General features: G+C 47.0%; 1 protein-coding gene across 6 annotated transcripts in view; it reads left to right on the top strand.

Moving 5' to 3' along the window:
• SFMBT2 (Scm like with four mbt domains 2) overlaps window positions 1-27040 on the top strand; it is a 150627-nt gene that overhangs the window by 106883 nt on the left and 16704 nt on the right. For all 6 annotated transcript variants that reach the window (XM_032474011.1, XM_032474009.1, XM_032474014.1 and 3 more), the window contains 5 exons: window positions 7351-7464; window positions 10844-10886; window positions 12709-12779; window positions 14936-15075; window positions 21732-21841. In XM_032474011.1, the coding sequence (XP_032329902.1) occupies window positions 7351-7464; window positions 10844-10886; window positions 12709-12779; window positions 14936-15075; window positions 21732-21841 (478 nt within the window). The remainder of the gene's footprint in view (window positions 1-7350; window positions 7465-10843; window positions 10887-12708; window positions 12780-14935; window positions 15076-21731; window positions 21842-27040) is intronic.

Raw genomic sequence — 27040 nt, 5'->3', positions numbered from 1 at the left:
AGCTGAACATTGACCTTTTAGTCAAAGTTAACAGCAAGCTTAATGGGACTTCTTTCTTATTATCTCAGACTTTCACATATACGGTATTTCCTTTCCTCAGTCCTGGGGACAAAAATATTACAGATTCACAATGGTCACTTTGTGGCAGTTAAATTGCTTTTATGATGATGGTGAGTCTGACTGTCAACCGTTTATATGACACTTTAAATTTATAAGGTGCTTCATAACAATTTATTAGTTATTTTTATGTATTAAATTGATCTGAAATACTTCCAACCCATGGCTAATTGACTACTTTTAGGTAATTAAAATGATCATTTTAATTTAATATTTGACTTCTTGTGAAGTCAGGTGGTTCTTTTAAGTGTCAGTAAAGGAGCTGATGCCGAAGAGAGAGCGGTGAGGTCAGCGTGATGTTACTTTGGGTGCATATTTGGAAAGGATGTCAAGTTCTCACGCACTCGCCAGCGAGCTGGGCGGTGTGTGCTGCGAGGGCTGTGTTCAGGGAGGGCGGCTGCGGTGCTTCCTCTGATGTTAACGTTCTGCTCCAGGTTGTCATCTCTGCAGTTACAAGCATTGTTCAGATTACACGAATTACCTTCAGTGTTCATTCCTCTCGAACCGTCGTCCCCCATGCCAGCTCACATGCCCCCCGGTCTGCATCCGCCTCTCAGTCCACGTCATGCTCCGTTCATGTTCCTGCAGGACAGACGGGCTGTGCGTGTTCTGTCCGTCCCCGAAGCGCATTAACTCACAGTGCTGGGGGCGGGTGACATCTTTGCACGGCCATCCTTGGTTTCTCTTAGCCCCACTGATGTGAACACGGTTTGCCTCTCGTTTCAAAGAGGCGCGATACTCTCCACATTCCTGACTGTTAGGAATGTCAGCCTTTTAGCTGACACAGAAATCCCTTTCAGGTCGTAAAAAGGCGTCACAGTCTGCAGGCTTCATTTCTGCGGGGTTTTTTAGCCCTTTCATTGTTGCCGCTACAGGAAATGTTGTAGAGAGTTCCAGAACATGCAGAACGAAACCTGGCATCCCCTGGCTGAATCCGCGGGGCATTTAGGGTCTCACTGCTTCCCAGGGAGACGTGCAGCCGGTGGCGTCTCCTCACCCAGGGCAGCCCGTCCGTCTGTGCCTCTCGGAGGTTCCGATCCATCCACGCCACTGTCTGACCAGGGCCCAGAGGCCCAAATTGGCTTCCTTTTCCCCCGAACTTTGTAGACTCTCAAATACGTTCGATGAATGAATAAATGAACAAGTGAACAAAAGAATGAATGAATGAGATGCCACACTAAGTAAGGTCAATAGAGTTTCTTGCCCAAGCCCTTTGTGGAAAGACTGACAGCATCGCAGGCATGGAGGGGAAAGCCAAGACCAGGGTGGGCATGAAATTTGATTTCCCTTGGGGGTTGAGGTCCGTCTTGTACCAGAGTCCTGTGAAGTTAAATCTGGGACCAGGCGATCATAGCGCAACTGAGAAAGCACTGACCTTCGAGAATGGTCTCCAGGACCCCCTCTCTATCTGCGTCCTCTCACCGCCAGCCTGTTTCTAAGTCTTCATCTCTTAGGATGTCAGCAGTCAGCCAACTGCTTTCTCTCTCACCTTCATGGAGATAGAAGTGTCAGTTTTATACAAGACAGTCATTGCCTTCTTCCTAAGATTCAGCGAGTCTGTGTTTGCTACGGAGCAGAGACTCAAATTTCCTAACTTGGCATGCAGCCACCCCTCCCCGATGTACACATCTGCTCCCTGGGCGTGTGATCTGGAGTATTTTGTGAGCATCTCTGATCTTACTTGTGCAGCTCTGTGAAATGCAGGAAGTAATGGCTTCTGCCTTACAGGAGGCTTGTGGGGATGGGCGGAGTGAACTCGCATCTGTAAAGCGCTGCAGTTGTGTTGGGCACATTGTAGCGTGTAAGTGAAGGAGCTTGATGAGCAGCAAGAAAGGCAGCCCCACTCCTTCCAGCCTCACCCCCTGGCAGAACCCGTGCGCCGCCCGCCTGGACCCTCCCTGTCTGTCAGCATCTGGCATCTTCATGGATGTGCCCGCGGTTCACACAGCGTGGTGTTGGCACAGGAGTTCACCCGCGCTCTGCCTGCTAAAACGCTTGCTGAATAGATAACGAGGAATAAATAAAATCTGTGTTCCTGAACAAGGCAGTGATGTCAGATACCAGCAGCCCCCCAGAACCGCTGTCTTGCTAACCGAATTTTGAGACTGTGAGATAATTTTATACTTGTAAAATTCAGAAACTCCTTGGTCAGTTTTTTTTTTCTCCCGTGTGCTCGGTTCAGTTCCAGGAAACTACCTTCCACATCATAATTTGTCCTGTTAAAATGCAAATTCCTGGGGCTACCTCTGAGTAGCCTTGTAACCTCTGAGTCCTGGGAGCAGGGTCAGGGAATCTGCATTTTAAAGTCACCCTCCCCAGATGGTTCTCACGCAGAGAGAGTTGGTAAGGGACTCTAGGAGTTCAGGTGGGCAAGGCGTGGTGGCATGATTCCAAGAACCTTGGGGGAGGCCTCCTCTTCTGTGCAGGAGACCAGGTGCAGAAACTGCCCTTTAAGCCTTCCTGTAATTGGTGAAAAAGTCAGGTGGTTAATAAGCATTTCGCAGAGATCTGCAAAAATGAACCAAGGGAGAATGCAGATGTGAAAGTAAGTCTATTTCAAGCCAGTGTGGCTTTTTTTTTTTTTTTTTTTTTAATCTTTAAAAAGAGGTCTGGCCTGCGAGAGACATTTTTGGGAAGAGCTGCTTCAGCAGATCTGCATGTCTTGGGCGCAGGAGATGCACGTTCTTGCACAGTGAAGGGAGGTATCACAGAGGGGTGCTGTCTGTGAACAGGCTGTTAAGACTCCCAATTCAGTTTTGTCCCAAAAGCCAGTGCTCCGTCGGACAGGTTCTTAGTGGCCAGCAGCAGACCTGGCTCTGGCTTTCCTAAGCAAAATGGGAATGTGGGGGGAAGGCCCGGAGTGGGGATCGCCTCTCCAGAAGGCGGCCGCAGGCAGGTCTGGGCTTCCACGGGGCCGTTGTCGTGAACGTGACTTTTGATGGACCACATTCTCCTGCAGGAGGCCCTAGCCCGTGGTCCTGGGCCTGCGGACGGTGGATCTGACCCCTCCCCTTCTGGCTGCCTTTAATGGAAGTTCTGCAGAAGGGATATGGGGCCCTAACAGGAACAAGACAGACGCTAAACAGACAACACCTCCCCTCAAGAAGAGAAAAAAAATACGGAAACAAAAACAAGAGGGAGAAAGAAAGCACCTCCTCAGATGCTTTCTGAGGCTCTCGAGCTAGATTGCTGGGGTTCAGATCCTGGTCCAGCTCCTGCCGGCTGTGTGAGCTTTTTCTGACCCTCAGTTTACTCCTCTATAAAATGGGGATGAAAACAGTCCGATCGTGCTGTAAGACTGCTAACCTGTGCGTGGTGCTCTCCCTCCGCTCACACATTTAATCCCGTTTCTGTGGTTTTCCTTCGGATCGGTTCCTATCCCGTGCTGGTCTTGCCAAGCCACACTTTTGTCCGTCTCTTTATTCCTTAGGAATTTAGCTCCGAAGCTGGCAAGGGACACTCTGAGATCTTCTGTAGGCCGGCGTCTGCAGGTGCAGGGCCTGTGATGGATGGCGGACGGGGTCTCCAGCTCCAGCTCATCACGATTTGGTGTGGCCTTTATTAATGAGGGCCCTGAACAGAGTTAACTGGGTTCCATAAATACCTCTTGCCTTTCCCCCCAGGCCAGCTTTTACTCGAGATGCAGGGGTTGCTCCGACTCTGTTACTGATGCCCGTGAACGTCACTTACCTTCCTCCATGGTTCATTGTTGGCCTCTGCCCTCGTAGCCCTCTCGCCTCTGGCCCCCAGGCGTGTTCTCATCCGTAATTATCTGGGAATGAAGCAGTTACGTGGTGGGAGGAACTGGATTGGGCTCTGTTTCTGGGAGGGTACCTCAGTGTCATCGCAGCTTTATTCTTTCATCCTGATGCTCCGAATTGAACCGGTCACCGATTCTGTTGCAAGGCCCCGAGTCCTTTGCTGGGTTAAGTCTTGCGACAGTCCGCAGCTAGACGGGCAGGAGGAACTTCATGAAAGTGGATGATCTCTGCTGGTCTGAGGACAGAGACTCAGGAAGTAGCCAGTTGCAAAAATTTTTCAAGGTTCCAGAGTGAGTCCTACAAACTTACACACTTGTACAGTTGGAAAGGCTTTCTCCTCTTTGCAGTGAAATGGCCCAGCGCAGGTTTCTTTTTTATTTTTTTAATTGAAATATAGTCGGTTACAGTGTCCATTTCTGGTGTACAGCACAATGTCCCAGTCATGCATAAATATATATACACACATGTATTCATTTTCATACTCTTTTTCATCGTTGTAGCTTAATTTCCTTTTAAGGTCCTCCGTTAGTCTGACCTCTGGGGCAACACTGTACGCAGATGAGAGCCTCCTTTCTCCTCTGATTATCTTTGCTGTGTTGTTACTGTGATGATAGTGAGGTTGGCATCGTGACATGGGTAATTCATTCACAAGGGCCAGGAATACACAAAATATCTTTTTCCACATTGTCTCCCCCATCTTGCCCCACCGCCAGTGCTGTTCTCAGCAGACACCCACTGAATTAGGATTTTTCATTTTTTCCAGATTTATCTTCTGCACATGTATATAAATATGTTATTTGCCCCCTTTAAAGCAGATGGCGGCGAGCTAAATATACAGTGTCCTGTGCCCTGCTTTTCTTTTACTCAAATATACATCTGTACGTGTAAATATATAAAGAGATTTCTCATTCTTTTTTATAGCGCAGAACATTCCATCATGTGGCAGTACCGTGACTTATTTAAGTACTTGCCCATAGATGGAGATTTAGGCCTCCTGGTGGTTTTTGAGACGACAGTCCTGGGTAAGAATGAGTAAGTTTTATTCATCTTGACTTGGTGCAACTGAAGCAAAAATCAGAGGTCGCGTACAGCCTTGTGTTGTTCATGAGAGACGTTTCTACGGAATGACGACAAGCAGCGCGAAGGTCCTTAGTGGAACATCTCGCTCTGCGTAGGTGGCTTTGGCCATCCTGGAATAAGCAGGAAGGAATACTGGCAACATGTTTAATGACTTAGTTTTGTAAGCTCCTGATTCTCCAATCTTAGGAAACAATGGGTTACGTGTTAAAGAATTATTGTGAGTCCAGCCAGATATGTCTGGATCTGTAAGATTGATACAGGGAAATACAGAATTCTTGCCCCTCCTTCAGGATAGGACGGGCAGGGTTTCAGGGTCAGAAGTGCCTTCCTGGGTGATAAATACCGCACATTCCCAGCATCTCTTGCTCCACAGATGCCTGAAGGGGCTAAATTTGGGGCCGGAAGGAAGGCAGGGCTAGAACTTTCTTGAGAATGTGGTGGCTGACACAGTGTAGCTCGTAAGTATTTGTTTAATGAATGGGAAGCATGGTCAAATAATTTTAAAGTATGGTAAAGCCAGCCTTAGAAATACATGACTGTATACATTGTTACAGAAGTGTCTGTGTTCAAGTATGAATATGAAGTGATGTGCAAACCAGCAGGACATCAGAAGACAAAAATAACTCAGGGAGGAGTAAGCCCTGAAGTTCACTTTATGCTTCCTCTTGAAAATACTGTTGACCTGGAAAATCTAGTTTGTACCCAGACATACACCGGGAAATACAAACGTATCCAGTAGATGAATTCAACCTGTTAGTAAACCTGTTGAGTGGCAAGAAGTAATGTGCTGTCTTTGTATTTTTGTGGGTCTGAAGAGGACACACCCTGTGTCATGGGAAACAGACCCTTTTCACCGGACAAGGGTCCTTCTGGACAAGAAAAATCACTTCCACGTTTGAAGCCGCTTGGAGAGTTTCTTAGCCTCTTGCCTGTTCGGGAAGTCTTGTTAATTTAGTGATTCTTTGGCCGATAGGTTAAGTGTTGTTTGAGCCGTGTAAGACAGAATGCTTTCTATTTATTCAGTAAAAATCCCTGTAAATAATCCCCCAAGTAATGCCTGTACATCCACTTGAGTTCTTTTAGCTGGTGTACCTTTCAGATGGTAGGAGAATTCAGTGAAAAGCAAGTTAGGATGGATAATCACTGTGATGACTTTCTTTGAGAACAAAGGAGAAGTTGCGCGTGCCTCACGGTGGTGATACAACGCGTGTGTAAGAACCCTTTGTCAGAGTGTCCGGGGCACTGTGTGTGCACAGAGTGTTTTAGTGTTAAACTGGGAACCTGCGTGTATCAAATAACGTGCTCCTGTTTTTCACAGTGCCTACTTTGTGACGGGAAGTCACAGAGACGGGGAGCCAGCGTAGCTGAAATGGTCTGGACCATCTTGTGTTTGCCAGGATTTAGCCTCAGGAAGTTACGTTTTAGGGGGACTGTGACCCAGAGTTCATCAGATGACGTGTGACAACGTGGGTGTGTGCTGGGGGTTGTACTGTTACTTTCATCTCGATTCTCGGTGAAGAAACCAAAGCGAAGCAACATTAAGTGGTTAGAGCCAGGGAGTCATTCTGTTAACAGCTTTCTTATCTTGTGATTCTTGGTTCAGGAGTGTCTTCCCTCAAAGTGTAGAATTCGGTATAGAATTTGCTTCCCTTCACAAGTTTGCTGGGTTCTACATTTGTTCTCTCAGGAGCCAGAGTTCCTTAAACCCTTTGCTCACATGCGATCCAGATCTTTTCTTTCTTACAGAATCTCTCGGCTGGGAAGCCGACTCAGCGCAGGGCGTCATTATGATGGTGAAACAGGAGGCCATCCTTAGGTCCCCACTAAAGAGACATTCCTGCGTAAAGGACTTGTGTGTGACGTGGCAAAAGTGTGCCGACCACACGCTGAGTTCAGAATAAGTGACTCCAGTCACGTGTAAATGAACACGTCCCCTAGGAGGTTGCACTGTCCGCGTTCGCCGCTCAGCACCGGTGTTGCTGAGTCTTTTAACTGGGCTGTTTAACTTTCAGTGGTTGAAGGTTGCCCTTTGCGTGGTGTTGGGAGAAGGATGGCTCTCTGCCCCACCACCCCACAGGCTGGACCACGTTTCCTTAATTTCCAAGCTGTTCTTAGAGAAAGAACGTTGCTTGTTTTTTTTTCCCGGCACTTCTGGCCCAGCTGCCAAGTGTTACCAGATTCCTCCCTCTTCCTCTCTTTTCCAAACCCTCAGTTTGTCTGGACGCCTTGCACTCTTGCTGTTTGGCATTTCAGGCGTTTGTGTCGGTCGTACGACACCGTCGGCTTTATGGCGTGTTTCCCTCCATCTCAGGGATGCTCTGTGTTTCCCCTCCTCCTTCCGTGTCTCTGTTGGTAAAATCTGCCTGCAGCTGTTGTCTTGGCTTCCCCGCAGGTCTGCAGAGTCCGGCTCCAGAGTTCATTGTCGATGTTGAGTCCATGGACATCTTCCCTGTGGGCTGGTGTGAGGCCAACTCCTACCCTCTGACCACACCGCACAAGACGGTCTGTAAGTACCGCCGGCTCGGAGCCCAGGGGCATGACGCCTGGGATTCAGATGAGTAAACAGGCACTTTTGTAAAGAAAACTAGTAGGGCCATGGTGTAAACATCAGAAAAGTTCCTCGATTTCACCCAGATTATTTTTATCTCATTTGTCCTTTAAAGTGTCTGCCCGAGTTTAACATTTGGAAGCATTTCCCAGGTTGACAAATTGAGTCACAGTGATGAGGCAGTTAAAGGCACACGGAGAGGCAGGGATGGGCATCCGGAACCTTCACTCCCCATTTCGTATACAATTCAGTCTCTTGATTAGAAAAAAAAAAAATGAAGCCAACTGCTCTATGTTTGTATGATCATATCTGAGAAAGAACTAATTTTTCTCATGAGGTTCACCCCCAGAGCATCACCATGGGCCCCAATAATTTACTGAGATGAACACTGAACTGCTTTTAACACTGACTAGTGAGATTTCAAATGTTCTTTGAAATGTGTACATCACATCTGTCTGATCACAAAAATACCAATTAAACAGTATTGATAGCGGAACAACCCAGCATCTCTCTGTCTCTGTTTCCCTGTCTCTGTCTGTCTGTCTCTCTCACATACACCCCCCCCCCACTTAAATATATACAGGCGTCTGTTTTAACGTGTCATCACCCTGAAATGGTAGCCGTCTACAAATCTTCAGACCTAATAAATCTTGGCGTTTTTTGATTCCACCCTAATGTGCATCCAAAGTATTCCTTAAAACGTTGAGTCCTTAAAGATCAAGAGTTGTAAATTACTGTGAAATAGGTCATGTTCCTAATACTTCATTAATTTACAGGCTAGCTTGCTTCTTTAGCATCCTGTGATACGGTTCACTTCTGTAGGTGCTCAGAACACTGCTCTCAAGTCCCATCCCGTGGTGAACCTCCCATTGCCTGGTGTCAGCAGGTTTTGAAGCACACTTAAGGGTCCTACTGCATATCAATGAGAGTAGGATGTGGCATTATCTGCCGGAAACAAAGTAGGGGCCCCGATCTTAGACGGAGGTGGGTTTTAAGAGATTCTTTCCTCTGTGCACCGTACTGGGCACTGAATTTGATCCAATGAGAAGACCACCTTGCCCTCACTTTAAACTATTTCCAAAGATTGGAGCGTAGGATAATTATTTCAGTCTCAAGGCTGTTCTTTTTCTTTTTCTCTTTTTCTCACTTAAGAGGGGGTGGGTCCCTGACTCTCAGCCCCCACGGCCACTAGCACAGTCCTTCCTGGGCTCCCTCAGGTTTGGGCCCAACCTCCTGCCGTTGGTTCTGCCTCGGACAGAAACTCGTGCTGTGTTGCCCCCTTCCTCCCCGCTTCCTGAGGACCTGGGGGGGTGACAAGTGCTTTGAGTGTTTCTGCATAAAATCACACACGGGTTAAGGTGAACACAGTCCTGTGTCCTCTCTGTTTTGTGTGTTGCTTCCCAGCCCCTTGAGTTTGCCTCCTTATCGGAACGTCGCCCAGGTCAGGCCCCGCACCCTTCTTCGCAAAGGCTGAGTTAGACGAGGGGGCCTGCGCTCACCTTTCACTGTAGGGACCAGAGTTTATACGTCCCCGTAGTCATTACAGGCAGACCTTGTCTTCACAGATACAGTGTTTTTTTTGGGTTTTTTTTTGGTTTTTTTTTTTTTACAAATTGAAGGTGTGTGTGCCTTCCCTCTGTCAAATAACTGTATTGGCACCATTTTTCCAACAGCATTTGCTTACTTCACTTCCCATTTTGGTAATTCTTGCAGTATTTCTTTAGAAAAACTTTTTTTGTTGTCTTTTTCTCTTGAGGGTAATTAGGTTCATTCATTTATTTCCTTTTAAAGGAGGTACTGGGGATTGAACCCAGGACCTCGTGTGTGCTGAGCATGCGCCCTGCCACTTGAGCTACACCCTCCCTCCCCCCGATTCTCACGCTGTCCCTAACTTTTTCAGTATTACCACAGCTGTTACGGTGATCGGTGATCAGTGATCTCTGCTGTCACTACTGCAACTCACCGAAGGCTCAGACGATGGTGAAAATTCCCTGAGACTCCTCTGTTGCAGTGCTTGCTTTGTTGGGGTGCCTTGGCAGTGAACCCGCAGTACCTCTGAGGTCTGCCTGTGCTGGAATTGGATACTGATCAAGTCAGGAAGAGATGAACTCTGAGTCACTCTTCCATTCATTTATTCTTGCTTTCATTTTATCTCTCACACATACATTTTGCTTTGAAGAGGCGAAGTCTAAATAAACCTGCCAAACTCTGACAGCTTCAGAAGTTCTGTTAGGATTAATTTATGCTAACGTTGGAAGAGTCAGAATTATCTAAGCCCAAGTTAATAGATGCCAGAAGCTCTGGTCTGTCCTTGTTAAGGTGATTTTATTGTATTATTACCTTTTCTATTCTTTTTATCAAAGTATACTCAATTTACAATATTGTGTTAATTTCTGGCATACAGCACAGCGGTTCAGTTATGTGTATATATTCATTTTCATGTTCTTTTTCATCATGGGCCATTACAAGGTATTGAATGTGGTTCCCTGTGCTGTACAGTAGCACCCTGTTGTCTATCTATTTTTTATGTAGCAGTTAGTATCTACAAATCCTGAGCTCCCAACTTGTCCCTCCCCACCGCTTTCCCTCCTCTTAACCATAAGTTTGTTATCTATGTCTGTAAATCTGTCTCTGTTTTGTAAATAAGTTGATTTGTGTCCTTTTTTTTTTTTTTTTTTAAGATTCCACATGTGAATGATATCGTATGGTATTTGTCTTTCTCTGTCTGGCTGACTTCACTTAGTCTGATAATCTCTAGTTCCACCCATGTTGCTTGATTTTAACCAATTATAAATGTAAACTGGAAATGTTCTTATCCCGAAGTTTACTGTTGGGTGATTTATGCCACCATTTGACAGACATATTTGCCAGTCTTCCTTTTAATGATAAAGTGTTTTAGTTTATAAACGTGCCTGTAATCCTAATTCGGGAGCAGGCTGTTATGGTAGCATTATTTGACTTATCGCACGTTCTGTGGGAAAAAAGTCATCTGGATAATCACACTGACACCCGTTGATCTTACCAGCTGTATTCCTGGGAAGTTTGCTATGTGTGTTCTTTTTGTTTGTATTAGAAGCATATTTTAGGAGAAAGTAGCCAATGTAGTGATAAGATTAAATACACTAAATTCTATTTAGACCTCATTTCTGTAAAGTCAGAGTCTACTTCATGCTGGAGGAAACAAAGATAAAATCACGACACAAATGCAGTAACTTTTTTGTATTTAAATTGTTACTTTAAAATGGACGCAGTTTTACACTGAGCTGTTTTTAAAAAATGCTTATTCCTAACTCTCTACCAAAGCTGCCTTTTTCCCCCCTTTTTGAATGTGTTACAGCACAAAAGAAGAGAAAGATCGCAGTTGTGCAACCAGAGAAACAGTAAGTTTTTTTCCCCCTCAAAAATGACATGATAAACTCCGACGCATCTTGTAAGAGGCTGGGAATCAGGGCTGTTCTGGTTAGAGGCTCGGTGACCCCCAGCGGAGCAGTGAAGGGCACAGCCAGATACGCCTCCGGTTACTTACTGTGCGTCTCATACGTGCAGGAATTTCTTCTCCCGATCGTGACTCTTCAGTTTCGTCCCACCTCAGCGGACCCGCAGGGCGGCCCAGTCTCACATGCTGCTGCTGGGTGAGGCTGTGATGGTGGCGCTTAAGGCCCCAGGGTGGGGGACACCCCCCCCACAGCTGCCTGTCCCCACCCAGTGACCCCCTCCCCTGCCACGTCCAGGCCTCAGCTCAGCCCCGTCCCAGCCGGGGGAGCTGGAGGGAGACACTCTAGTTCTCTGTCCTCCATGCCCTCCTTTGTAAAATACCTATTTCTCGGGGGTTTTAAGAAGATTAAATTAGATTCCATGTGAAGAATGTGTGGGCGTCCATTGCTGAACAAACGTAGGTTACCCCGTGTTTCGACTGTAGTTTTCCAAGGAAGGCGGGTGCTCAGCAGCGTGTGAACATGCAGGCAGTATGATTTTGGAAAACTCTAACTGTTGGAAGCCTTTTCATATATTGGGAAATACCTGGGATGTACCACAGTCACATCCCTTACCAGGTGATTCTGGTTTCTGAATGTACTGATGGGAAAGGAATTGAGAGCAGCTCTTTTTTTTTTTTTTTTTTCATGTACCCAAGTTGAAACTTTAGTAAAATGAAATTGAATAATAACTGCATTGTTGTTTGATGTGAATGGCAGTTTTGTGGGTACTCTTTTCACATTTCCAAACACAGTGCATCAGGTTAATAATCTAGCTCCCAATTCACCTGGATAATGTTGAAATAAAAAGTGAAAAATAGAATTTGAACCCGTGACCCCTAAACTTGCAGTCCATGGATCAGCAGTTGTCAGCCTTGACTTGTGTGTGTCACTAGGCAGCTCGTTCAGACAGATTGCTGGGCCCTGTCTGCAGGGGACTCAGGATGTCCCCGGTGGGGACTGAGCGTCCACATGGGTGGCAGGTTTCCAGGTGACGCTGACCTGACGGTTTGGGGACCCCGCTTTGAGAACCACTGCCCTCGATGACCCCATTCAGGTCTCTCGTTACGGTTTCCTTTGAGTTCGCTTAGCGTTTCAACTGTGTGGTTTCTACACAGTCAACCCGGGTATCCCTCTGGAACCCTAGTTGCCTCTTTCGCCCTGAGGCTGCCATTTTTCTATTTATTCAGCAACTTTTAGTGAGCTGTAACGCATACTTCAGTCCTCGGCTGATCAGCCTGCATCACATTTCAGGAAATCATCAATTCATAGGTTTTCTCTAAAGATCTTTTCAGTGTGGCCACGACCCACACAAGCACAGACCCCAGGAATCGAAGGTCAGCAGAAAGTGCTTTTAAGTAGACACGGACGAGAAGTCTGACTTCCGCGAAAGCTGGCGCGAGGTGGTGTTTCTGCATGTCCTGAATGTAACTAGGACGTGATTCTAATTCCGTCACGGGCGACAGGCCCTCAAGTGACCTAGAAGAACAAGAGCCTCAGAGATCAGTGGTGGTCACTCGAGGGGCAGGTGATCTGTCGGCTTCTTGGCATTATTGGGAGAACGGCCCCTGGTGGTCTCACCTGTCCTTACAGATGCCAGGCTGGATCTCACCACGTTCTCGGCTTAGACCTGTCTCATAGCTGCTTTCAGTTATGAAAAATCTTTGGAAGGTACCCGTTGTCTCCTGAAGGGTGTGACCCACGAGATTTTTCTTTTCTTTGTCAACAGATTGCCATCCACAGTGCCTGTTGAGAAAATACCTCATGACCTTTGTTTATTCCCTCACCTGGACGCCACAGGTAAACCAGCTGCTTGGGGCTCCCTTCTGTCCACGTGCGTTGCTCTGAGTGGAGACGTGGCTGTATTTTTAGGTCAACATGAGACTCAGCTTTGAGCCTACTGTCTTTTTCTCTATTGCTGCCTAGTAACAGATACCTACTTAAAAAAAAAATTCCAGGCTGCATTCTCAGTGCCTCTTCTTTTCTGCTTCTTGGCCAGTAGCTCTAGACACTTCTCTTGGTCTGAGGAGAAAGAGGATCTGTGTGTTTCTTGGAAATTACGAGCCCAGTTAGGACTGCGGATCATGAAGAATCACGTGAAAAAGAAAGAGCTGAAAATCTCGTTATTAGGGATTTTGGGGGAACGTTTTATGCCAATTGTACAAGTATTTTATATTGATAGTTAATTCTTAAGTCCCTTCAGGCTTTTGAATTGTTCCTTCAAACCCTCCATGTTTGAATAGCTGGTTGGGAACAGTGTATTTTTTTTTTAATGTATGAAGTCCTGCAACTTAACAATAACGTTTAAAAACACAAATGTGAATGTCCCTCTGACCACAGATCTGACTATAGACGTGTTTGTACATCAAGTAATATCTTTGATGAAGAATTCTATTTTCCAGCCAACAGGAAACCTGTTCTGAATTCCAGGGTTAAAATCTACGGGCATGGAGGACTCCTGCTAGTCAGAGTTGTCTTTGAAGGAAAGAGAGCAATTTGATGAGTAAACTTACGGATACTGGTTTTTTCCAAAAGATCTGGACAGAGTCATCCTGCCCCCAAATTTCCCCTAAAATGCAGCTGTGGACCTTTTTTTTTTTTTGCCTGTCTTAAAAAATTCAGATTTCAGGATGGCTTTAAGAGAATCATGTCAGCTGCTCTTCCAGAGTCTAATTGTTATTTTATGCCTTCTATTTATACCCAGAAAGATAACATCTCTTCCTCCCGACCTGTTCTCTGTTAAAGTCCCACGAGGACAGAGGTTTCTGAACTGTCAAATTATTGTCCCAGATTAACACCGAGTTTTATTCTGAAATACCGCTGTTGGTGCAGCTCAGCCTGGAGCGGCGGTGGGAGAGGACGGGTCTTAGCTGGAAGCTGAACCCCATGAGAGTGATCAGAGTGACAGTTTGTTGTGTAATTACTCTGCTTTTTCCAGTGGTAGCTTGAGATGCCACGCGCTCGATCGACACCTTGCCCGTTCGCTTTCTAAGTTGAAAGACTAATGAGGGAAATGCAGAGTTAAGACCCCAGGGAGGCAGATTTCATGTCCGTCAGATTAGCAACATGAGAGAGCCCCACACAGCTAGTGCTGGCCTGGGGCTGGGACCCCGGGAGCTGGACAGTGCTTACGGGAGTGGAAATTTGGGAGAACAGCTTGGCCACATCTAGAAAAACAGGATCCACAGAACTGAAGGCTGAGCCGTCGGGCAGTTCGCTCCTTGTTATAGTCTAGGAGGAACCTCTTGTCCATTAGCAGGAGCAGAGTTTTCCAGTTGCATTCATTAAAGCACCGCAGGGGATATTTACATATGGAAACAAGTGGCTGTCTGTCAGTGAGAGAATGGAAAACTCACATTCAAAAGCTCTAGTCACACAGTGGAATACTATGCAGAAGTGAAAAGGGAACGGCCCTTCTAGGTAGACGTTTACCAACACGGATGGAGCTCAGAAACTTCATGTTGCACTAACAAAATGTTGCAGAAAACCGTTTATGGAATATTTTTAAAAATAACCCAAATATCCTGTATTGCTTATAAATACACACGTATGTAGGTGTGTGGTGAAGTCTCTAGCTTGCCTGGGACGGATTTATGGCAGCTTCAGGGTCCTGGATGCCTGGGAGGAAAGATTGGGGGGTTTCCAGGGTGTAGGACACAGGGGAGCTTAGCTGTGTAACTAGGTTTTCTTTCTTTCCTTCTTAAGCCATGTTGTGTGATACTTCAGTTGTCACTGTCTTAGTTTTTGCATTTTGTGTATCTTGCATCCTGCCTAGTAAGCAGAAAAGGTCATGTATGTGGTAGAAAACATGATCAGAATGTCGAAGATCTTACAGTGGCTGTGAAGCGTGCTGGTGTGAGGACGCGGGGCACCTCTGCGTAGTTTTGCCGATGGGGTGGGCTCAGCGAGTCTTTGGTCGGTCCCTTTAGCCTCTGCTGTGTCTCCCTTCCCCGCAGGGACCGTCAACGGGAAGTACTGCTGTCCGCAGCTCTTCATCAATCGCCGGTGCTTCTCAGGCCCTTACCTCAACAAGGGGAGGATCGCAGAGCTCCCGCAGTCCGTGGGGCCAGGCAAATGCGTGCTGGTCCTTAAAGAGGTAAAGCATGGTCGTGGGGGCCCGATGTTCATGGGGTGTCTGCCTGGGGCACCATCTCTGTAGGGCGTCCAGGAAGTTTGGGTCAACTCGGGCGAGGCTCCCCAAACACCTCCGTTCTCTGGATCCCGCGGGCTGGAGGCGGGTCACCTGAGGATGGAAATGGTGGTGCTGCCCGCGGCGGGCTCCCAGTCCAGTGGGAGGCATGCGCCTTCTGCCCTTGAAAGGCAGTGCTGGGTTTGAATAAAGAGCTCCGGTCGGCTGTGCTCAGTGGAGGGTTTAGGAGGAGAGATGAAGGTTTCTCTGATGAGGTAAGGAGGCCAGGAGGGCAAGCAAAGGGCTTTCAGAGATGGCACGGAGTATCATGGAGGACGGACACGCCTGGACCCGGTGTGGCTGCTGCTTTCCCTCCCTCCCTCCACTGCACTCCGCACGGCGCCTGAGATGCGTTCCCCCAAGGTGTTTACTTGGGAGCATTTGACACATAAAATGTGTGGAAGGTGGTTCCTGCCCATCCTGACCTCCGCTCAGTGGGAGAGACACAAGCAAACGGTACATTCAGGGTAGTCAGCATCTCAGGAATGGTGACAGGGTGGGCCCGGGTGCCTGGAGGTCTCAGGGATGTCCTCACAGACTGGGGCAGGGGGAGCACGCAGCCTGCCCCAGGGGAGGGAAGAGTGTCTGGGAGGCCTGGAGCATCCGTGGGATCGAGGAGGGGGAAACGGGAAGGCTCGCGTGCAGCACCGCATCCGTCAGAGCTGAGAGGTCGGGCGTGGAAAGTGCAGAAATCTGAATTCAGCGTCTCCTGCGGGCCTGGACCCGGGCCCTTTGCCTGGGTTCTTGTTCAGACCTGCTTTCCTTGAGATCTGACACCTTCACACATGACGTCCTGAAATCAGACAGTGCAGGTCTGGCCCAGCCCAAGTGGCGAGTGGGTCCCACGGGAGAGGGTGGCAGATGGAGAGGCAGCAGCTCTCGGAGGTCATAGTGACTTCGGGGAGTAGATCCCGGTGGATGTTAGTCAAGGGAGAAACCAAGCCCAGATTCCACATAGAAAAGTCTGTCGTGATGTAAAGTAAGATCCCCCTGGACCAGGAATGGACTGACCTGAGGCCCCCGCATCCTCACCGCGGCCACGTCGTCTGCCAGAGTCTGTGCCTGTGTGTGTTGCCTGCGATCAGAACGGAACCCGCAAGCTGACAAAAACGCGGTGACCTGATGGGTTTGTTTAAAGTCCCTGCGAGACCGTTGCACACCCATGTGATTCCAGTGAGGTCCTCAGTCACCTGTGGGCCCCGTTAGCAAACAGGGTGACCTCAGGATCAGTCTCTCTCTAGCGCCCGGCTGTTTGATTTTCCTCCATGATTTTTTAAAGTCAGTGGTAGTTAGCTCTGATCAGTTCTCTGGTGCCAGCAGCCAAGTTTAAAAGCCAGGCCAGAGCTGTTTTCTGATGACAGAACTAGTTTTTTGCTGATGTTCAGAAAATGCACGAGGCAGGAAGGAAAGAAGAAAAAAAAAAGAAGCAAGCACTTCAGTTCTGAGAGTGCAAGAAAAATGTAGGTTCCGCCAAGTCAATATTTATGCCAATGCTCCTGCTTGGGCACAGGACCTCTGTGTGGTTTCAGGTTGCATTTTACTTCCAAAGAAGGAGGTAGTTGGAGCGAAGACAGAGCACGTTTGGTTTTTCCAGGCCATCAGCATTCGTAGTTAAAGGTTTTTTTATTTTTGGAAAATGTGGAATGATGGTGGTTTTTCCTCGGTCTGGTTCTTCTGGAAATAGGTAATGTCTGTGTGTGTGGATGTGGCGCTGGCCTTTGAAGAGGGGTCCTGGACTCTGAGAGGGCGGTGGACCAGGAGGGAGGGAGTTTCTGGCAAATCCGGGGACTGGGGGTGGGGGTAGTGGATGCATGTCTCTGTTCACTTCCTGGGGAGAGAGCATCCTCGTGTTAGATTGAGGGGGGTTTGGAGGGACTAAGAGGTCTCGATTCCTGTGGGAGGGCAGCAGAGGTAGACAGGTGACCTCCAAGAGCTGGACTCCATCAGGTCCAGTCACCCTGCACAGGGGATCAGGACCAGCAGGCCAGGCAGGGAGGGGGCAGGTCCAGTCCATCCACAGGGTCTCAGGGCCTGGAGCATCTGGTGGGACCGCTGGGCACAGTGGCATGGAGGGTGGGAGCTGTAATGACAGGCAATAAGTGTAGGTGTTTGTTGTAAATGAAACCCATGTGCCCAGGTTGGTCATTGCCAACCAGGACTGTCCTTTTCTACCCCAGATGCTTCCCCATGCACGGCTGCCCCGGGAACGCCAGGGCCTCCCAAAGACAAATACAGATCTGCACAGGCCCCCTGTGAACTCGCCTCCCACCTGAGGTCACCGGCATCGTGGGATAGAGTCTCGCCGGCCATTCGCAGGGGTGTTCAGGGAACTTCTGCTTAATGCTTTGTCCGCAGGCTCGTGGGTCGCCGGGTCTGGGCTGCTGACTTTGTGTCCAGGGCAGAGGGCAGGTGTGTGCTTGTGCCCCTGGGTGAGAGATGGAGCAAGTGAACCCAGGAGAAAGTTGGGGAGGAGGGCATCAGATGTGTTTGCCCACGTCCACGTGTCCCGGGATGAAAAGTTCGGCTTCTGGAACAGATGCATAATGAGATGGGAGAACACCAAGTCCTGCTGGCAGAAATGACTCTGAAAACACCTCACTCGGGGAGAATCAGAGTCTCAGTTTTCACAGCGACTCTCAAGGCCATGGATTTAGAGGCAGCCTACCAGGATAAAATCCCACGGTGGCTCACGGAGATTTGGGGTTTTGCCCAAATTTGCCCGTGGTTCTTCTTGAACGTGGTTTAGTTTAAATCATTTGGTTTTGGTTTTGGGTTTTTTTGGGGGGGGGGTGAGGAGGTAATTAGGTTTATTTGTTTGTTGGTTTGTTTATTAATTATTATTGTTTTTTTATACTGGAGGTACTGGGGACTGAACCCAGCACCTCGTGCATGCTAGGCACATACTTTACCACTAAGCTATACCCTCACCCCCATGGTTTAAACCATTTGGGGTGTGTAGCCTCTGTTTTTAGCACAAAAGAGAATCTGTCTTCCTTCTGTTAAATCAGCCCAGCCCAAGCTGCAGAAGCCGTATTTGCATTCTGAAGTGTTTTCTAATGTTGACGCTCAGAGAACTAATTTTCCTCTTAAATAGTTACCTGCCCTTTCAACATTGTTATAACTTTAATCGCAGGATATGGTTGAGGCTGGAAATTATCTAAATTACTTCTGGTGTTTTGGGAGAGGGTTTCATGATCGTGAATATGAAAGGAAATCATGGAGTCCTGTAATTTCATGAAATGAACAGAAAAGAACCCCATTCATTGGCACAACCTTTAGAGTGCTGACCCTGTGCTTGGGAATGGGGGGTGGCGAGCATTCATCCCGTGGCTCCTGGGTACCAGCCACTTCAGGAGCTTCTAAGGAGAGTTATTTTGCAAAGATGTAAGACTGAAATGTAAATTCGGGCCAGTGAGGTTGGAGAGATTGAAGGCACAGGGAGAGTTTATTTTATGGGTTGATGAGGACCACATTCATATCAAGAAGAAGGCTACCTTTCGACATTTCTTATATGTCAAGAAGTTAACCTCTTTTATTTCTCATAACGTCCTTATGAAGGAGGAAAGTCTTTCCTTCTACTCTCTTAGGTTCAGCGACTGGGGCCTGTAAATTAAACCAACAAAAAAGCAAATTCATAGGAGAAAAGGTTTGAAAAACATGAAAACAGAAAACAAATGAAACTGTGAAAAGTAATGAAAACCCAAAGAAGCCTGTAGGCTTGAGATTTTTACATACCATTTTCATAAAAGGCAATACATAGTGTAGAGGTGATTAGACAAAGGGCAGGAGATCTGGGCTCTTAGGCGTGTTAAATATATGGGGGAACCTAATGGAAGAGAAGGGTTATTTTAACAAGATTTGTTTGTGCAGAGTCATCTCAGTGCCATCTTTCTTTCTCCAGTGACAAGGATTGCTCTCTTCCTGGTATGGGACAGAGGAGGGGGACAGCTTCACAAGGGGAATTTTATGCCATGCTTCTAGGCAGAAAGGGGAAGGGCAGAGAGTTCCTTCTGTGTCTACTGTTTCCCAGTTGTTTCAAGGCAAAATTAATCTTATACCAAAGCGGCCTATTTTGAGGTGGCCTCTTCCAGCCCCCTTCATTATGAACCAGATAAATGACAGTGTCCCCATTATACGGATGAGGACAGTCAGTCAAGCATCTTGCCTCCCTAAGCTGGATTTGCTTCTAAGGGATGGACCTGGGATTTGATCCAAGATCTGTCCAACTTTACAAAGCCTATTGCTCTTCTGTTACAATACACAATGGGGACTTCTGTGTGGAAGTGGGTTCCCAGTAAACATTTCATGAACCCTAAGAAATCCACTGAGTCATTGCTCTAGTGTTCATTTCCTCCTTTGAGTTACTCCAACCAACTTCATGCCAGTTTCCTGGGAAGGGTGGTCATTGGCTTCACGGCTAACATCCTGCTTGTTAATTGGGGGCAGAGTTCACGCTACCCTTTTGGATCAAAAGCATAATAATGTGAATTCTGCTGTTCTGCGTGGTACAGTAATTCAGTCCAACTTGGGTCATAATAACAGCTGTCAAATCAGTTATTTTCATGGAGGTAACTATAACACACTGAGAAGTCAGGTACACAAGAATTATTCAGCTCACAATTCCATGGTTTTGTAGAGAGCTTGCTGAACTTACAGACGAAGGATAAGGCACCAGGAAGATTTAATTGCTGCCTGTCCCCACGCGGAATTGAACTCTGGAAGGCATTTTCTTTTCACCGTCACAAAATGCATTTTGATAGGCAGCAAATAAGATGCAACTCTGGGGTTTTCTTGGCCAAACATAATAAAAAAGACTCAGTTGAAATTTTATTGTCTGTTGATAAACACTTTGTGCATTATTTCAGCCAGTTCCAACTGGATTTATTTTTAAATTCGGTTTCTGGAAATTGTTCTGACAGTAAGTAATAAAATCAGATGGTGATTCTAATACAGAAAACAGAAACACACCAGGACGGCGGGTACTGCTGTGTCCTGGCCTCTTAGCGCCCTGACTGAGCCATGTTCTCTGGATGGGGAGTCATGGGGCCCTTGGAACATAGCAGGGTGCTACCCAGGCAAGAAAAAAACCACTTTCCATGCTGACTGCAGGGTAGAGAATATTTTAATACTGAATCCTCTGTCATGAGCAAGCTTTGTTGTTTTGCAGAAGTAAATCAGGGTACATACCACACCGGTTACATCCTGAACCACACCAGATACATGACAACTGCAACTTGAAAGTTTCTGCCACGTGCTTTCACCTTCCTCCTTCCCGTTGACACTGGCCTGGTCACCAAAAAATAGTAGGTGCTTCAGCCATACCGTCCATGTCCTCCCAAACTCAGTGACATAGTTTCCTCACAGTCTCAAAGGTGTTTCACCCTGAAACATGACACGTGACCTCAGGGCCTGGCTTGCTCCTCTCTTGGACGGGGAGAGACTTCAGGAACAGCGGGCGCTGTGTCCTGACTGTGTGCTCCCGGGCCTGGCACATGGCAGGTCCTCAGCAACTGGGCATTTCACGGACCAAAGCACCCTCGGTCCCAGTGGTCCTTCATATGCTGCATGGCACCGTCACATGTTTTGAGCTCTCTATGCAGGTGACAGCAGCTCACAAGCATGCCAGAGTCACCAGTGTTCAGCGGTCATGATGATGTCTTATGGAAAACGAGTGCCCCAGAGCATATAATCGAGGCTTTAGAAGGGAGATGTCTCAGGGGAGGCGACAGCCCAGTGGTAGAGCGCCTGCTTAACGAGCACAAGGTCCAGGGTTCAGTCCCCAGTACCTCCGTTAAAAAATGAATACACCTAACACCCCCCAAAAAATTAAAAAACAAATTTAAAAAGAAGAAAATATATATTAAAAGGAAACAAAGAATTAAAAAAAAAGAATAAGGGAGATGTCTGGTCCTCCTGGGAGTGCCGCAGTGGCTGTAACAGCGTGCTTACTTTCTTGCGTTTGGGACTTGGGAGAGACGGGGTGTTTTGAGGAAGCTCTCTGATGGTGTTAGCGGCCAGACTTCCTTCTGAAACACTCACATCTCTGAGATAATTGTCCTAATATTAAACAGCTATAAATTGGGTCATCATCAGGTGAGTTTCAAATAATTTGTGAACCTTCCGTACAGTTATCTGAGCCCTGCCTGGAAGTTGTCTCTGTCTTAGTGATCCCTTTTGAAATATATCTGTAAGAATAAAGCAGAATTCTTAGTGACCGGTCGTATTAGAGAGGAATCCCACTGAAGGTTCGTCGGTGGCTCTCTGGAGAAGATGGTTCTGTTTTTCTGCATCCGGAAATGTTAGCAGGAGCGTGCTGCTTGCTCTAGCCAGGGTTCCCCTCTCCTGGGTAGAGGCGTTGGCCTTTGTCACCCTTCCTGTCCCGTCGACAGTGAGCAGCGTCAGTGCTGGCCTGCACAACCCTCCTCCGACGTCATCCCAGCCCGTCCCTTGATGGAGGCGACAGCACAAAGCCCTGAAGGGTCAGCGGGCCGGTTTGCAGAGTGGCCTCATTTGGGCAGAAACGGAGGCGGAGGGAGTTCACAGCGGTCCCTTTACCCCAACAGGTCCTCAGCATGATCATCAACGCCGCCTACAAGCCCGGGAGGGTGCTGCGCGAGCTGCAGCTGGTGGAGGACCCGCACTGGAATTTTCAGGAGGAGACGCTGAAGGCGAAGTAAGTGTTTTCAGTTCTGGAAAACCAGGGCCCTTAGCAGTCCTCACCTGCCGCTTTGAAACTTGTCACTGCTCTTATTTGGCCTCGCCCAGAGGAATGGACACGAGCCAGAGGCCTGTCCTTCTGCTGTTCTGTGTCCCGAGTGCAGATTTATTGGCGTATTTGCTATACGGAGTTGCCTTAAGCTTTAGGATCCCTGAAGTGAAGAAGAGAGCTGCTTACCTGATGCTTTACTGTGTTAAACGTTCAGACTAAAAACCTACTGTGTTTCGGGGCCAGTAGATGATTTGATCCAAAGGAAACATGTATATAAAATGAGGATTTCCCTTATGGTCATTACACATTTTTCATCTTAATATTTGATACTTAATATAGAGTTAGTGCCAGATACAAACGCTGGCTACTCCGAGAGTTGACAATTTTAAAAAATAGGAAGAACCAAAAACACCTCTGTTTGGTTTTGGTCAGTGAGCTGTGGGTGTGCTTGTAGTTGGTCCCTTATTTTATTTGGAAATAGGCTAATTGGAGAGGTGATACTTTGCTTCGCTTGAAGTTTCTTGAACTGTGAAATTGAGGACGCCTACGGGCTGGCGGGCTAGAGCTGGGCTGTTTAGGAGACAGACAGAGAAAGACCCATTTCTCAAGATGACTTCCTGTTGCATCATTGCTTTGGCGGTTTGAGAGGACTTTTAATTCACTCATTGTTTTCGAATGGAATAGATCTCCACTGGTCAGCCTCCTGTATAAGGTGCCCTAACCCTTCATTTAGCTGTAACATTTAGAAAATGATGCTGTTTTATGGGGGAGGTGATAGCTCAGTGGCAGAGCACATGCTTAGCATGCACGAGGTCCTGGGTTCCATCCCCAGAGCCTCCATTAAAATAAATAAATAAATAAATAAATAAATAAATAAATAAATAAATAAATAAATAAAATTAACCTAATCCTCCTCCCCCACCAAAAAAAACCCCAGGCAAACAAAAGAAAAGAACGTGATGCTGTTTTAAAGAGTGAACAGTTTTTCAGTGGCACAAGCATATCGAAGCCCCCCCTTCAGAGGAAGTGCCTGTCCTCATCCTAGCAAAGGTCGAGGAATATGACAATTTGTGTGATTTGTGTAATAATTTCCCTCTGTCATTAGCTGACACTGAGGCTTAGTAGAGATGCTGGGAAATTCTTAGTCACTCACCATTCATTGTTAGTTGTCCACTCAGCCTTTCCTCCCGTCTCTTTTGAGCATCTCTGTGATTTGAGATTCGAAAAAAGTCATTTATGGTCTAAATGATACTCCACCAAGTCACCGAAGTTAAAGGGAACACGTGTTAACAAGGAGAGTGTTGGTTGGTTCAAAGCATCGTGCCGGTGAAAGGTGACACTATTTCAGCCTACCTTTCTTTCCCAAGAAATATTTAAAGGAACTTTGGAGCCCAGAAAAAAATAAAACACGTTATTCTCCAATCTAATATTCTGTATTTTTTACTTTATGGAAGCTGGAGATTGTTACCAAGTTACTAAAAGAAAGTAAAATCCTTTCTTATAAGGTCAGTTCATACTTAGATTGGATGGACAGGCAGGAGACAACGGGCAAGTATTTATACAGAGAATGTCTTCTTGTTTCTTGTTTACAAATTTTCTGTAAAATTCAGTGCACCCCAGATCCCCCTGAGCATATGGTGAGAGTAGAGGTACGACCACCTTAAATTGCCTTAAAATCTCCCCAGTTCCCTGAGGAACCCAGGAACTTGCTTCAGATGCGCAGGCGACGGGGAGACTTCATTTTGTCCTGTTTGCACTCACATTCCCATTACCAAGACCCCCAGAGCTTTTATGAAACCAGCCTGAGGGGATCACAGCGGGCCCGGCGCGCCCCGGCCCTGCTGGACCGGGAGGGCAGCGTGCGGCCCGGTCTGCCCGACGCGACCGCGTGCTCCTCGGCAAAACGCGAAAACACAGCAACTTGTCCCGAGGAGACGTGCGTCCGAGCCAGGCTTCGAGTTCGCTGCAGCATCTCAAGGCGGCCGCTGCTGATGGCAGGTTCCCCGTCAGCGGGAACGTCCCTGCTACGCCCCTCCGTGTCGAGTCACCTCTTTCCTTCTGATGTAAAACGACCACTTCTTCGTCTTGATCGCTTGGCTCTTTCCTTTGGTGCAGATGGGTGGAGGGAGAGTGGACTTCTTGCCATGTTGCCGAAAGGCTGAAATGTTTTCTGCCGTGAATAAACCGACTTAGCGAGCGGAAGACCTGCGTGTAAGCCGTTCGCTGGTCTTGGTTGTGGTCCTCGAGTTACAATAGTACAGGGAGTGTTTCCGAGAAGAAAAGCCATGCGCTCTGCCTCCGTAGGGCTCTGTGAATAGTCACTGAGCATCTGGGCTTTCTGACTTTATTTTCCTCTTTGGAAAAGACCCATTTCCTTGAGAGGGTGGAGGTGACCTGGATAAGGTTTGACCTGTAAATGGAAGAAAAGCAAACACTGTCATCTACCTTGTCCCATGGTGATTTTTGCCTACTTATCCAACAACTGTACCTTTTATACTAGAACAAATTATTGAAATATCTGAACCCTGGATAAAGAGTATCATGTACTGAGTCTTCACCATGCCTTGAGAAGCAAAACAGGAGTGTCTGCCTGCCGGAGCGGGAAATGGGTGCTAACATCGTTCATTTCAGCAGTTCCAGATGAGAACGTAGTTTCTTTACAATGGATTGAAGTATATACTAAATTAACCCACATTATTTTGAATTTTGGGAGGAGGAATTTAGGCTACACCCAGCTATACCTTAGAGGGGTTTAAAAAAATCAAATCCTGTGCGTCTAGTGACATTTAAATATGTTTTCCAGCATGTATAGAACCTTCCTGACGGCGGAGACTCTTCTTTGAATGGCTTTTGTGACAGTCTTTATAAAAGCCAGGAAGAGGTTTAATAGGTTTTTCCCAGTCTTTCGTTACAGTTATTCAGAATATTTAAATAGTAAATATCCAGATGTATTTCGAGTGAATCAGATTTCATTATCACTTAGGCCGAAGCAAGGAGAGAAGTCACATCTTTACTTTTAGGTGAGCCATGTTCGGTGGAACATGAGTTTTTGGCCCCCTTTTTCATAAGCAATGACCATTTCTTTATTTTACACTTTGGGGGCACTTACCCACGGTCATATTTTATGAGCAGCAAGATGTAATGTTTAGCTAGAAGGGGGTGTGCGTGAAAAAGGATTCCCAAACTGAGAGACTTTTCACTGAAAAAGACGTTTGTTCATCTGTTAACTTTTACCTTGCCCAGATCGGTGAAACTTGCTCCCCTGAAAACGTACGCTGTAAACCCTGTTGCGCAAGCGGGTTTGTAAAGAGCGGGTGAACCAGCGTGCACTTAAATTCATCAGATCTGGGGCGTGGTGTTTCTGGTTCACACACAGACCCTTTAGGAGGCCTTGAATGAGAGGCTGTCTTTCTGAAAATAAACACACAAGAGTTCCCGTCACTTGAAATACAGCAATCTGGAAAGAAGAGAGAAATTTCTGAGGAGCTGAGTATCGTAAGACTGAAAACCAGTAATGCAGTGACCCTGGTTCTCGATTAAGGAGATGTGACCAATGAAGCAAAAGCTTTGTTTTGAAGGAAATTGGAGCCTTCTCTTACTATTGCTAATGAGAGGAGTGATTTTTCTCAACATGTGCCAAGTGTCCCCATCTCTGCAGAGTTATCAGAGTTGCCATCTTTTTTTTCCCTTTGAATTCTTCCTTAAATATTTGAGGATTTGAATTCAGCTTGACAGACTGGAACTTGTTCTCCACTCTCATCAAACCCCCATCACAAGTAAATCTTGCATCACAAGATTTTTTTTTAATATCCTAAAAGGGTTATGTTGAAGATGGATGAATGAACTCAGGCCCAATTGGAGTCATGTTGTTTGGACCAAGCTTTGTTATGAGTGGATTGTGATACCAGTGTTGGTTTTTTGCTCTGTATTTCTTTTTGACTCAAGATCCATTTTGATTTTTCTCAACTCTTAACCACTGACAGCGAAGAGACCATTTTCCCAGGATTCTTATTTCTCCGTCTCCGCCTGACTTTCTCTGCCCTGCCACGTGCTCCCATGTGGACATAAATCCCTGCTTTGGTGGGTAGGAAGTTATTGGCAGGCTACTCACATTTCCTTATTGATGTCAGGAGGAAGAACATTTTTCCTACCCTCTTAGGTTCTTGCCTGGGAGCATGCAAATTAAACTGACAAGACAGATTAGCAAAAAAAAAGGTCATGTATTTACTGGTGCAATGCACGTATTGCATGATGAGTAACTCAAAGGGACAGTTAGGGTTTGGAGCTTATTCTAAGTTATAGCTAACTTAGTGGGGGGCAGTGAGCATGGGGAAAAAGCCCCTTGGGGAAGAACAAATAGGTTTGTTTGGGAAAGACATGGGTTTTTAGGCAAAAAACTGGGAGATAAGAAGGTCTGTGATTGTTTGTGCAGGCTCCAGGGGTCTTTCTATCTTCTTCAAGGCCATGAAACTCCTCAAAGGGGGATATGGTAGGTTTATCCCTGGGATTAGAAGCTGCCTCAAAGGGGGAAGGTATGGTGGTCCTCATTTCCCACAAGTTTCTGCTTTTAGTCAGATAAGGGAATCTCCAGGAAGGCTGCTTTCTGCATCTGCTGAATCTTAAACGCCTTTCTCTGCACTCTGGGGCGGGGGACTTGGAGTGGGTCCCCACGTGGACCGCAGGGAGCTGATCCCTCCGGGGCCCCACGGCTGGGCTCTGCCTCCTTGTCCTCTTTCAAAGTGTGCGTGTCAGCCTAGCATCGCCTTCCAAGAGTACCTCCTCACTCCCAGACTTCTCTGGAAACTTCTAGCAAGGCAAACGAGCTAAGGAAGGAGGGGGAAGAGGTCTCATGGAAAAAAAAAAAAAAATGGGGCCAGAGCCCTGAGGAGCTGTTCTCACCACTGTCTTCCTCCAGCCCTCTCCTCCCGCGCCATCTCCATTGCCTTTGCTCTTCCTCGGTTCCACCCAGTGATCTTTCACTTGTTCCCTCCCTCCTTCCTTCTCGGAGGATTTCTGATGCCAGGGAGTTTTTGGCTGCATCCGGCTTGACTGTCTCCTTCAACGGTTTCCTCTTTTTCATCCCAGAACTTGTAACACGTGCTCTTAGAAACCGTATCTTTGGGTTGACGACAGCCTTGCCAGGCATTTCGTGAACATGGACGA

Source organism: Camelus ferus, chromosome 35 (genome assembly GCF_009834535.1).
Source record: "Camelus ferus isolate YT-003-E chromosome 35, BCGSAC_Cfer_1.0, whole genome shotgun sequence".
Lineage (NCBI taxonomy): Eukaryota > Metazoa > Chordata > Mammalia > Artiodactyla > Camelidae > Camelus > Camelus ferus.
This window is presented reverse-complemented; position numbering and strand designations above follow the sequence as displayed.